Raw genomic sequence first — 13735 nt, 5'->3', positions numbered from 1 at the left:
TAATTATTTTACTTAATTGTTATACTTTAAAAATTTATTGTACGAATAATAAATTTATTGGTATCTTGGTGTATATTATTTGCAGATGATATCATATTAATTGATGATAGTAGGTTTTAGAGTGAAATCGAAGATAGAATTTTGGAGAGCCACATTAAAGTCTAAAGGGTTTAGGATAAGTAGGAATATATGAAATGTAATTTCAGTAATGTATAGAGTAGCATTGGAGAGGAGATTAAACTTGATAATCAAGAGATTAGATTTAGATATTTTGGATCTATCATGCAAGCTGAAAGAAAAATTGAAGAAGATGTAGTACATAAAATTAAAATAGGTTGGGTAAATTGAAGGAGTGCGTCATGTGTGTTGTGTGATCGTAGAATACCTTTAAAATTAAAAGGAAAGTTTATAAGACGACTATAATGTCAACTATGCTTTATGGTTCATAATGTTGGGCAATTAAGAAACAATATGTATAAAAGTAAAAGTTGTTAAGGTGGATGAGTGGTTTAATATTAAAAGATAAAGTATGAAACGAGCATAATTTAAGCATAGCACTGGTTGAAAAAAAAGATGAGGGAGGGGCAGTTTAGATGGTTTGGGCATTTGAAACGTAGGCCTAGTAGAGCACCTATGAGGATGAGTGACTTAGTTATTGCTTCTAGTATGAAAAGGGATAGGGGTAGACCTAAAATAACTTGGAATGTGGTAGTGAGCAAGGATTTAATAGCCCTTAATCTAATAGAGGAAAACTTTGTCAATTGGGTGAATTAGCGAAAAAGGATTTATGTAGCTGACACTACCTAGTGGGACTTAAGGCTTGTTGTTCTTGTTGTTGTGAATACAAATTTTATTGGAGATGACAATTGAAAAATAGTAAAAATATTTAGTAATTGGCTTTATTATTATTTTTTTGAAATTTATTTATATTTTAATTATATTTAAATTCATATAGTCATTTTATTTTAATTTTAATTTAAAAGTGTATAAAATGAATGATTTAATCTAAAAGAACTATGTTATTAAACTTTGTTAAGGATATGTCTTATCTCTTGCTTTTAAATTCTTTTTTTATCTAATGAATTTCTTTTTCTATAAAAAAAAAAAAGGTTTTTGGCAATAAGTTGCCAAAACAACTAAAAACAATAAAATCTGGTTTTCAAATTTTTTTTTTTTTTTTTTGCGAACAATTGAAAATCGACAATAGTAATAGAAAACTGGTAACATAAACAAACACATTTTTATAATTTGTTTCTTCACTGTGCAGAAACAGAAATAGAAAACAGAAAATAGCAATGATACCAAATAGACCCTTAATTTTTTGTTAGACCTAAAACTAAAAACAAAAATACTTGCTGTTTTAGTGAATTTGGGTTATAGTTAAACCTGTTGTTTTTTGTTCGTCTGTTAGGATCCTTGATTCCACGTTTGATGCTTAAGAAAGACCTTGTTTAAGCGAGTGCTCAGAGACCATTGCGGCTCAGTTGCTCCCTGGAGGTCGGCCTGGTCAAAGTGAAATTTCATAGGATAAAACAAAGTAGACATAGTTGGTACGTACTATTCATCCTAGGTCTTTTTCTTTGTTGGTTGCTATTGAATATATAGAAGATGGCAGAAACTAGTGCAGCAGTAGAAGAAACTCTGTCCACACAAACTCCAGCCCCTTCGGCTTCAACATCATCATCGAAGACGATAGTTAATACTCAGTTTGAGGTGGAGAAATTTGATGGTACCAATAATTTTGGTATGTGGCAATGTGAGGTGATGGACATCTTGTATTAGTAAGAACTCGATATTGCTTTGGATGATAAACCAGTAGATATGGGTGACAGAGATTGGGAAAAGATCAATCGTCAGACATGTGGTACGATTCGTTTGTGTCTCGCTAAAAATCAGAAATATTGTGTTATGAGAGAGACACCTGCAAAGAAATTGTGGAAGACATTGGAAGATACATTTATGACCAAGAGTCTGGAAAATCGGCTCTATTTGAAAAAGAAATTGTTTCGCTTCCAGTATCAACCAGGTATTTCGATTAATGACCGCATAAATGCTTTCAATAAAATTTTGGTTGATTTGTTAAATTTGGATGAAAAGGTGAAAGATGAGGATAAAGCCATATTGTTACTGAATTCTCTCCTTGATGAGTATGAACATTTGACCACCACTTTATTGTATGGGAAAGATAAAGTTACTTATGATGCTATTTGTACTGCATTGAATAGTACTGAATGTAGAAAGAAGGATTAGAGGGTCCATAATGAAACAACAGAAGCACTAACAATAAGGGGACGTTCTCAGAGTCGTATGCTTGGAAGGAAGAGTAAATCTCATGGGAGGAGTAAATCTCGTGGGAGACCTGCTAAAGATGAATTTGCCTTTTGTTGTGAGAGAGGGCATTGGAAGAAAGATTGTCCTAAATTATAGCAGAAGAATAAGAGCAAAACACATTCTAATGCCAATATAGCCAATGATGATGAAAGTGAGTCAGATTTTTCTCTTGTTGGAACATGTTCGTCACATTATTTTGGTGAGTGGATTTTGGATTCTAGTTGTTCCTATCACATGTGTCCTAATTGGGAATGATTTTTTAATTTTGAAGAATTAGATGGTGGGGTTATTTTTATGGGAAATGATAATACTTGTAAAACAATTGGAATAGGATCAATACAGTTGAAATGTCAAGATGAAACTATTAAGTCCTTGATTGATGTTAGGTATGTTCCAAGCCTAAAGAAGAATTTGATTTCATTGGGTGCCTTAGAATCCAAAGGGTTTACTATCACTTTGAAAGATGAAACCTTAAAGATTAAATTAGGTACGCTAGTGGTGATGAAAGGAATAAGGAAAAATAACTTGTATTATTTACAAGGTAGTACAGTTATTGGCTCAGTAGCTGTTGTTTCTGAGAAAGATGCAGGTTCAGATACAACCAGGTTATGGTATATGCGATTAGCACATGCAGGAGAAAATTCTTTACAACAATTAGCTAAACGAGGTTTGTTAAAGGGTACAAAGGTGTGCAAACTTGAATTTTTTGAGCATTGCATTCGGGAAAATAGACTAGAGTGAAATTTGGCACTGCAATCCACCAGACTGAAGGTATTTTAGACTACATCCATATAGATGTATGGGGGCCCACAAAAACGGCTTCATTGGGTGGTATGCATTATTTTGTCACTTTTGTTGATGATTTTTTCAGAAAAGTTTGGGTGTATTCTATGAAGCATAAAAATGAAGTGTGAGATATTTTCCTTACGTGAAAAAAATTAGTTGAAACTCAAATTGGCAGAAAGATTAAATGGCTCAGATCAGATAATGGTGGTGAATACACGAGTGACCCGTTTATGAAGGTATGTTAGGATGAAGGTATTGCTCGACACATCACAGTTCGAGATACACCACAGCAGAATGGGGTGGCAGAGCGCATGAACAGGACTTTGCTGGAGAAAGTTCGATGTATGTTGTCTAATGCTGGGTTAGACAAAAGGTTTTGTGTTGAGGCTGTTAGATATGCGTGTCATCTCATCAATCGTTTACCATCATTTGCAATAGGGGGGAAAACACCCTATAAGGTATGGTCTGGAAAGTTTGCTAGTGATTATGATTCTTTACATGTATTTGGTACTATGACTTATTATCATGTTAAATAATCTAAGTTGGATCCAAGAGCCAAGAAAGCAATATTCTTGGGGATAAGTGCAGGAGTCAAAGGATATCGTCTTTGGTGTCTAGAGATGAAAAAATGATTTTAAGTAGGGATGTGACTTTTGATGAACTTGCGATGATGAAGAAAACAATACGCAAGGAGTCACGAGTTGAAGAGAAGACCAGTGGTACTCAACAACAGGTGGAGGTTGAGACAATTTTGGGAAACCCAGTGAGAAATTAGACTACACAAGGTAACTCTCCAGTTACGGTCGGGAATAGTTTACAAGAAGAGGAGATTTCAATTCGAAAATCTTCATAGCAGCAAGAATCAATTGTTTTTCAGAGGCCAATACGAGAAATTTGAAAACCTGCTCGGTATACTGTTATGGTGGCCTATGCACTTCTAGTTGTGGATGATAATGTTCCTTACACTTTCAGTGAAGCAATGAGGAACTCTGAATCAGACAAGTGGAAAAGAGCGATGGATGAAGAAATGCAGTCTCTTCATCAGAATCAGACTTGGGAGCTAGCCCAGCTGCCCAAGGGTAAGAAAGCAATTGGTTGCAAATGAGTTTATGTAAAGAAGAATGATTTCCAGATGCAAATAATGTTCGCTTCAAAGCTAGATTGGTAGCTAAGGGCTACGCACAGAAGGAAGACATTGATTATAATGAGGTATTTTCTCCAATTGTTAAACATTCTTCCATTCAAATTTTGTTGGCCTTGGTAACACAATTTGATCTTGAACTAGTTCAGCTCGATGTAAAAACTGCATTTTTACATAGTGATTTGGAAGAGGAAATTTATATGACTCAGCCAGATGGATTTCAGGTTGCTGGAAAAGAAAATTGGGTATGTAAATTGGGTAAATCGCTGTATGGTTTACAACAGTTTCCAAGACAGTGGTACAAACGATTTCATCAGTTTATGATGGGTCAAAAGTACATCAGAAATAAACATGATCATTGTGTTTATTTTCGCAGACTACAAAATGGATCTTTTATATATTTACTCTTATATGTTGATGATATGTTGATAGCTTCAAAGAATAGGAAAGAAATCAACAAGTTGAAAAGTCAGTTAAATCAAGAGTTTGAGATGAAAGATCTTGGTGAAGCAAAGAAGATACTTGATATGGAGATTCACAGAGACAGAATGAGAGGAAGAGTTAGTTTGTCTCAGAAACAATATTTGAAGAAGGTAGTACAGAGTTTTGACATGTCTGAGCAGTCAAAACCAGTAAGCACTCTTGCTCCTCATTTCAAACTTAGTGCGGCTTTATCTCCTAAATCAGATGAGGAACGTAAGTATATGTCACGGGTTCCTTATGCAAGTGTTGTTGGTAGTCTGATGTATGCAATGGTTTGTACTAGACCTGATATTTCACGAGCTGTTAGTATGGTGAGCAGGTATATGCATGATCCGGGTAAAGGACATTGGCAAACTGTGAAATGGATTTTGAGATATATTATGAATACGATTGATGTTGGTATAGTATTTGAGAAAAATAATAATATTGATCAACGTGTTATTGGATATGTGGATTCTGATTTTGTAGGTGATTTGGATAAACGACGATCAACTACTGAATATGTTTTTACATTTGCTAATGGTCCAGTGAGTTGGAGGTCTACCTTACAGGCTACCATTGCCTTGTCTACAACAGAAGCAGAGTACATGGCAGCTTCAGAGGCTGTTAAGGAAGCTATTTGGTTGCAAGGTTTACTTGAAAATTTGGGAGTTGTTTAGAAGCACATTGTTGTGTTCTATGATAGTCATTCATTTGGCAAAGAACCAAGTCTACCATGCACGAACGAAGCACATTGACGTTCGGTTTCATTTTATGCGGGATATTATTGATGGAGGCAAGATACTTCTTCAGAAGATTGCTACAACTGAAAATTTCGCAGATATGTTGACTAAGATTGTGACAACAATCAAGTTCAAACATTGTTTGGACTTGATCAATATCCTGCAAGTCTGAATATTTTTGGAAGGCGCCGATGATGTGGAACTCTAGAAAATGTTGGTGACTGAAAAATTTGTTGAATTTATCGTCAAGGTGGAGATTTGTTATTTTTTGTCCCACATTGGTAGAATAGTTCCACATTAGTATAAAAAGTTGTTTTGAATTTTTTGTATTATTTGTCCCACATTGGAGAGAAGTGTTTTTTGGACTTGAGGTCGAAGCTATATAAAGAGCTCAACTCTTCATTTGTAAAACACATTTCAAAGTTATACTTTGTCAAGAAGTAGTGGATTAATCGTAGGCGCCCGAGGACGTAGGTAATTCTATACCGAACCTCGTTAATTTCTTGTCTTGTTCTTTTTACTGTTTTATTATTAGTTTCTGTATTGCTTTAGTTTCTTATATATTCAATAGCAATAGTTGTAGTATTGGTGTTTGACACAAGTGGGGTGCCCGGCACAACAAAACCTTCTTTAAAATTGGTAGAGTAATTAGGTGACACAATCATACCAAGGAGAAAAACTTGGTGGAAACTCTATCTTTTAAAGCAAGATAATTTTTATTTATTAATTTATTTATTATTATTTTTTTCAGTCAAGCACATTGTGATATCAAGAAAGGCAATGCTGTAAATAAATCCGTACAGGAATAGAGGGTTTGTTCCACTTTGCGTCAATCAAGTAAAATTTATGGTTCTATTTAGTGGATAGAGAGAGATGATGATGGCCTCGTTGTAAACAATCCATGAGCTTCTAAAAGATTCACTTATGGCTAACTCAAAATGATGCTTCTGCTTAGATTGTTGCATGCTATAAAGTACTTTTCTGAAAATAAATCTTTATGTATTTGTCTCCTGTATAGGAGATTAGTCCATTATTTTCTATAAAACAAAATCTATGGTCATATATTCTTTAAGAAATGTTGTAGAAAATTATAATAAAAAATTATAAATTAAATTCATGATAATGACAACTTAATGCACAACTAAAAGTATAAAATTCACAAAATTCCAAAAAGAGCATGCAATTCATATCAAGCAGGGTATGTGACTGGTGTATTTCGCATTTTGTTTGAATATTGCTGAATATTATTCCATTACTGTAGTGTTCTAAAATCAACTGATAATTCCAATTTCCTCACTATTACTAGGGCCTTGACATCCATGGTCGAATATATTTGAATGAGCAGGGAATTAACGCACAGGTACAATTTCCTTCTTTTTTAATCAAATCTATTCATGCTTGTTATTCATGCTTGTCTTACTTTGGCGTATGCAACCTCCCTTTAAAAGGAAAAAGTGTGGCTGCCATTGTTGTACCTTGAAGGAACTCCTAACATAAGTATAGCCTGCCTGCTCCATTACAACAGTCATCAAAAGAATCCTCAATTAGAAGAGTAAATTACAAGTAAGAACTGAAACCAGCGAACTGCCATTTAAATCCCTCTAATTTTTTTCCAAATGGTCAGGTGATGCCTTGGAAATCTTTTGAACTAACTTAGATCGATTCCTGTCCACTTTGACACAGACACAAAGTTTCAACAAACACTTCTATGTCGCAATTCAAGATTATTGTTTAAAAAAATACAAAAAAAATATGGTACTTGTGGTTTTATGTTGCAGTTGTATGAAGAACTTGCTTTTGCACATCAAGTGGGCCCCATTGACTGATAAACTAAGAGAGATTGTATTTTATTTAGGGAATATGTCGTTGGTTTGATTAATGGTCAAATATATCTTTTAATAGAGGGAGACCTTGACTAAGAATATTTCCACAAGAACAGAGTGTAAAATTTTAAATTTAATAAATTAATTGTGAAAAAAATCTTGTTCTATTTTTTTTTTGGATAAACTAAGTAAAGACCTTGTTTCATCTTCAAATTTGTAAAATGTAAGATTTCTGATTTTCCACTTCTTTGAGTTGAGGCATAACTAGTAAATTAGAAGGGGACTAAGAGAGAACAGTATCTAACCTTAAAATGAACCTGTGTTTCATGCTAGAAGATCTATGATCCAGGATTTAAAGTTCTAAAGTTAATCTTTATGCATGGAATTCAAATTTGTTGAATTAAGAAAGTTGTTTTATAACCTTTGAAAACGAAGAGTGCATCAGTAACAGTTTAAGATAATGACCTATACTCGGGAATTTTCAATCAATAATTTATTTTTTGATAGAAAAAGAAATATTAACATGTATATATATATATATATATATATATATATATATATATTTTCTAGAAGAATAGCAATCCTCCAAAACAAAACCCTGCAGTATATATGAAATATCATGTTAATAAAGCTAACCAATCATGTTCAAGATTAGAGAAATGAAATCCACTAAAACAACCAGAAGAGAATGCCTGGAATGATGGAAAAATAAGATCCCATACCAAATCAAATGATAAGGCAGGGTATGATCAGGAAACACGAGTATTCCTATCCAGCCAGACCACCGAAAAATCAGCTGATATTGTCATGATATTTGTGAAATTTTGTGACTAAATTATATCATTCATAATGGTATAATTATGAATGTTCTTTTATGAATCACTTAATATTATTATACAATCACATTTGCAAGTTGAACTGTTCTTTTATTATCTCTTTTGGAATAATAAATGGGTACTACAACAAAATATAAGAATGAAAAATTCCAAAAGCATCGTCATTGAAAGATAAAGTTGTAATGCCTTGTTAATCCTCCATGAGCATTTAATGATACTAATACCAGGAATTAAGGATTCATGGGATGCTGAGTATAACATCCTTTGCAATAGTTCACCATTGCCCCTTTTTTGTTTCCATTGTCAAATAACAATGGGATTGGGCAGCACAAACTGTTTGTTGTTGCTGCCCTTGCCCAGAAAACAAAAAACATCGAGGCAAGTTGCTGCAGCTTAGGAAAAAAAAAAAAAAAGTGCAAAAAACACTGACCTCCCCTAAGATTTGGCAAAAAGACAATGACCTCCCCTGAGGTTTCAAAAATTCTAGAGACCTCCCCTAACGTTTTAAGAATTCCAAGGACCTCCCTTGAGGTTTGCTAAAAAGACACAAACCTTCCCTTATATCTTACAAAAAGACAAGTTTATTGAGGGAAGGTTTGTGTCTTTTTGGCAAACCTCAGGGGAGGTTTGTGGCATTTTGCAACGTTGCAACATGCCTCAAGATGCCTCTTTATTTTGTCTGCCTACCCGTGCAGCATCAGTGTTGACAACACCCAAACCCTTCTTCATCGGCCACCATCCTGCCTCCACCTCCAGCATTCCTTACCTCCATAACCCATCCCAACAGATTCATATTTGCAACTAATCTTGGCAATAGATTTACCTCCATGTCTCATCGCTACAACTCATCTTCTAGGTTTTGCTTAATTCCATATTTTAATTACTTCTAGATTTCATCAATTTGGTTTTATGCCTGGGAGATCTACCACAGAAGCTATTTATCTTTTAAGAAGATTAATGGAAAAGTTTAGGGAAAAGAAGAGGGACTTGCATATGATATTTATTGACCTTGAGAAAGCATATGATAGGATACCTAGGGAAGTTCTAAGGTGGGTTTTAGAAAAAAAGGGTGTATGTTGTAGGCATACCGATGTCATTAAGGATATGTACGATGGAGTAATGACTAGTGTAAGGACTATAGATGGAGAAACTAGAGAATTTCCAATTACCATAGGTGTATATCAAGGATCTGCTTTGAGTCCTTATCTTTTTGCTTTAGTGATGGACCAATTGACTAAGAGTATTCAAAAGGAGGTTCCATGGTGTATGTTGTTTGCAGATGATATTGTATTAATTGACGAAACTAGGGACGGAGTAGAGGCTGTGTTAGAATTATGGAGAGAAGCTTTGGAATCTAGAGGCTTTAGGATAAGTAGAAATAAAACAAAATATATGAGATGTAATTTTAGTAATGATAGGAGGAATATTGGAGACAAAGTTAAACTTGATGATGAAGAAATAAATTGCACTTGTAGATTTTGATACCTTGGATCTATTATGCAAGCTGAAGGAGAAATTGAAGATGATGTAAGGCATAGAGTTAAAGCAGGTTGGGTAAAATGGAGAAGTACTTCAAGTGTGTTATGTGATCATAGAATACTCTTAAAATTGAAAGGGAAGTTTTATAGGATAGCTATAAGACCAGCTATGCTATATGGATCGAAATGTTGGGCGACGAAGAGACATAATATCCAAAAAGTAAAAGTTGCCGAGATGAGAATGCTTAGATGGATGAGTGGTATAACATTGAAAGATAAATTAAGGAATGAACATATTCGTGGTAAGTTAGGTGTAGCTCCTGTAGAAGATAAGATAAGGGAGGGACGACTCAGATGGTATGGACACTTGCAACGTAGGCCACATAGTGCACCTGTGAGGAAGAGTGACTTACTTATTGTGGGAGGCAGTAGTAGGGGTAGACCTAAAATAACTTGGGAGGAGATAGTGAGTAAGGATTTAATATCTTTGAATCTATCAAAAGAAATGGTCCATGATCGCATAAATTGGCGGAAAATGATTCATATAGCCGACCCCACTTAGTGGGACTAAGGCTTGGTTTTGTTATTGTTGTAATTACTTCTAGATTTCACATCTGCAGCTCATCCTGCTACTCATCTTTTCAACATATCTTCACCCCCCACCACAAATAATCTTGAGTTGTCTTTTCTTATTGTAGATGTAGATCATTGATCTTCAAGTTCACATGAGATAGATGGAGATTGATATGAAGTAGCATTGGATTAGATGTGTTGTTTTGCAGAGATTTATACTATCAAGAACATTGAAAGTGAGAGAGAAATAGTGTACAAATATCACCAAACCGAACTTGTTACAACCACTAGACAAGGTAGGCTTAAATAAAGCGTTCATGAAAACATTGCCTAACTAATCTAGAGCTCTTGCAACCTTCTTCAACATAGCGTCCCTCATAAAACGATAGTAAATTTCTATGTGCTTTTGCCCCTAGGGTTTTGGTCAAGTGGATATGGGTGGGCTACAAGCTTCCTAGTAAAGGAGCACTTGGGTTCAGTTCCACAAGAAGGCTAATTCTTAATTTATCATGAGGGAGTTGTGGGCCCGGTCACATCCTCCCCTAGTTTGGTGCCACTTGGGGGGGGGGGGGGGGTCTAAAAAGGCTTGTTTAGGTTGAAGTTCCAGGTTAGGAAAAAAAAAAAAGAAGGAAAAAAGCTTCAATGTGCTTTGTCCTCTCATGAAACGCTCGGTTACTTGCAAAGTAAATGGTAGCTTGATTATCAGAAAAACATATATATAGGCTTCTTAACCAAGAATCCCAACTCTAATGTAAGATTTCAACCGCATAGCTCAATCACAACATGAGGTATTTTGCTTCAGCACATCTTGCTGTAGTAGTTCGTTTCTTGCTACACCAAGTAACAAGATTACCTCCCACAAATGCATAGTATCATCAATTAAGCCAAATCATCTTTGTCAGAGTATTCCATGATCTTACAATTTTGATTACATTTGTATATCAAACCTATACCAAGAGAGCATGTCTTAGAATCCTACAAAAGCATCCGTGGTTGTTTGGATTTTCTATAAATTGATTAACCATCCCCAGAGCAAAAGATATGTCAGGTTTAGTGACAGTTAGGTATATTAACTTGCCAACTAACTACTTATATCAACATTTGTCTTCAATGTCTAGTCCAATATCCCTAGATAGCTTAAGATTTGGATCCATAGAGTATCAACTGGTTTAGCTCCGCCCATCTCACTTAGCAAGTCCAATTATTTTCTCTGAGATAGATTTAATACTTACACTATACAATCTCAATACCAAGAAAATAATGTAGAGCATTCAAGTCCTTGATTTGAAATTTTGCTTCAAGCCACTGGTTGATACCCACATTCTCACTTTGGTCATTGATGATGTCATCAACATAAACTACTAGAAATATCACACATGTCTCATTTTGATGGACAAAGATCAAATGATTATAGTAGCACTGAATAAAACCAAATGCTGAGACAACCTTACTTAATTTGTCTAAGAGGAGATTACCTAAGATCATAAATGTCCTTATGCAGCCTACATACCTTAACCATCCTTCCCTTGAGCAACAAACCTTGGAAGTATCTCCATGTATACCTCTTCTTGCAAATCTCCATACAAGAAGGCGTTTCTTAACATCCAATTAGTATAAGGGCAAACAAGAATTAACTGCCGGCATGATCAACAACAACAACAACAATAAGCCCTTAAGTCCCACTAGGTGGGGTTGGCTACGTGAATCCTTTTTTGCCAATTCACCCGATCAAAAGTGTTTTCCTCTATTAGATTAAGGGCTGTTAAATCCTTCCTCATTACCTCATTCCAAGTTATTTTAGGCCTACCCCTACCCCTTTTTCATGCTAGAAGCAATAACTAACTCACTTCTCCTCATAGGTGCTATATTAGGTTTGTGTTTCAAATGCCCAAACCCTTTAAGCCGTCCTTCCTTGTCTTGTTTTCAATTGGCGCAATGCCTAAATTATTACGTATATGCTCATTTCTTACTTTATTATTTAATGTTAAACCACTCATTCACCTTAACATTCGCATCTCAGCAACTTTTGTCTTTTATACATGTTGTTTCTTAGTTGCCCAACATTCTCAACCATAAAGCATAGCTGGCGTTCTAGTTGTCTTATAAAAATTTCCTTTTAATTTTAAGAGTATTCTACGATCACACAACACACCTGACACACTCTTCCATTTTACCCAATTTGTTTTAATTCTATGTACTACATATTCTTCAATTTCCCCTTCACCTTTCATAATAGATCCAAGATATCTAAATCTATCAGTGTTATTAATCTCTCAATTATCAAGTTTAATCTTCTCTCTATTGCTACTCCTTATATTACTGAAATTGCATTTCATATATTCTGCCTTATTCCTACTTATCCTATTCCCTTTTAAACTGTAATGTGGCTCTCCAAATTTCTAACTTAGATTCCACTTAGCTCCTACTATCATCAATCAACACGATATCATCTGCAAACAACATACACCAAGGAATCTCATTTTGGATATTTTTAGTTAGTTCATCAATTACTAAAGTAAAATGGTAAGGACTCAAAGTAGAACCTTGATGTACACCTAATGTGATTGGAAAATCTCTAGATTCTTCTCCTACAGTCCTAATGCTAGTCACCACTCTATCATACATATTCTTAATGACCTTTGTATATCTACTGCAAACTTCCTTCTTTTCTAAGACCCACCAAAGAACGTCCCTAGGTGCTCTATCATAAGCTTTCTCTAGGTCAATAAAAACTATATGCAAGTCTCTCATCTTTTCCCTAAAATTTTCTATTAAACTTCTTAAAAGATAATTAGTTTCCGTTGTTTATTTCTCAAGGCATAAAACCAAATTGGTTTTCCAAAATCTTCGTTCATAATCTTATTCTATGTTCAATTACCCTTTCCTATAGTTTCTTCGTTTGACTCATAACCTTAATTCCACGATAGTTATTATAGTTTTCAATATCGCCTTCGTTTTCGTACAAAGGTACCAATGTACTTTTCCTCCATTCTTCTGGCATTTTCTTGGTTTCTATGGTAGTGTTGAATAGATTTGTTAGCCAATAATTCCTTTATCCCCTACACATTTCCAAACTTTAATTGGTATTTTATCTGGTCCTATAGATTTCTCACTTTTCATCTTTTTTAATGCTATATTAACTTCAAGGACTTTAATTTTGCGAATAAATCTCCTATTTTTAGTCTTCTCCTCATTCGTCACTTTTAAGTTCAATTTTCATTTTTGTTTTCATTAAACAACTTATCGAAGTATCTCTGCCACCTCTCTTTTATGTCTTCTTCTCTAATTAAGACATTATCATTCTTGTCCTTTATACATTTTACATCACCTAAATTTTTGTATTTTCTTTCTTTAGCTCTAGCAAGTTTATAAATGTCTTTTTGTCCTTTTGTATTTAGTTTAGTATATAAAGTATCATAAGCTCTATGTTTAGCTTCACTAATAGTCTTTTTTGCATTTTTTCTCACTTCTGTGTACTTTCCTAGATTTTATTTATTTCTATAATTTTGTCATATTTTATACCAATTTATTTTTGTCTTAACGGCTTTTTGGTCTTCTTGAT

General features: G+C 34.4%; 1 protein-coding gene across 3 annotated transcripts in view; it reads left to right on the top strand.

The window, feature by feature from the left end:
• Positions 1-13735, top strand: part of LOC131157127 (rhodanese-like domain-containing protein 8, chloroplastic) — an 83015-nt gene that overhangs the window by 6070 nt on the left and 63210 nt on the right. For all 3 annotated transcript variants that reach the window (XM_058111028.1, XM_058111027.1, XM_058111029.1), the window contains exon 2: positions 6770-6823. In XM_058111028.1, coding sequence (XP_057967011.1) covers positions 6770-6823 — 54 coding nt within the window. The remainder of the gene's footprint in view (positions 1-6769; positions 6824-13735) is intronic.

The sequence above is a fragment of the Malania oleifera genome, chromosome 6 (genome assembly GCF_029873635.1).
Source record: "Malania oleifera isolate guangnan ecotype guangnan chromosome 6, ASM2987363v1, whole genome shotgun sequence".
In the NCBI taxonomy this organism is placed as follows: Eukaryota; Viridiplantae; Streptophyta; class Magnoliopsida; order Santalales; family Ximeniaceae; genus Malania; species Malania oleifera.
This window is presented reverse-complemented; position numbering and strand designations above follow the sequence as displayed.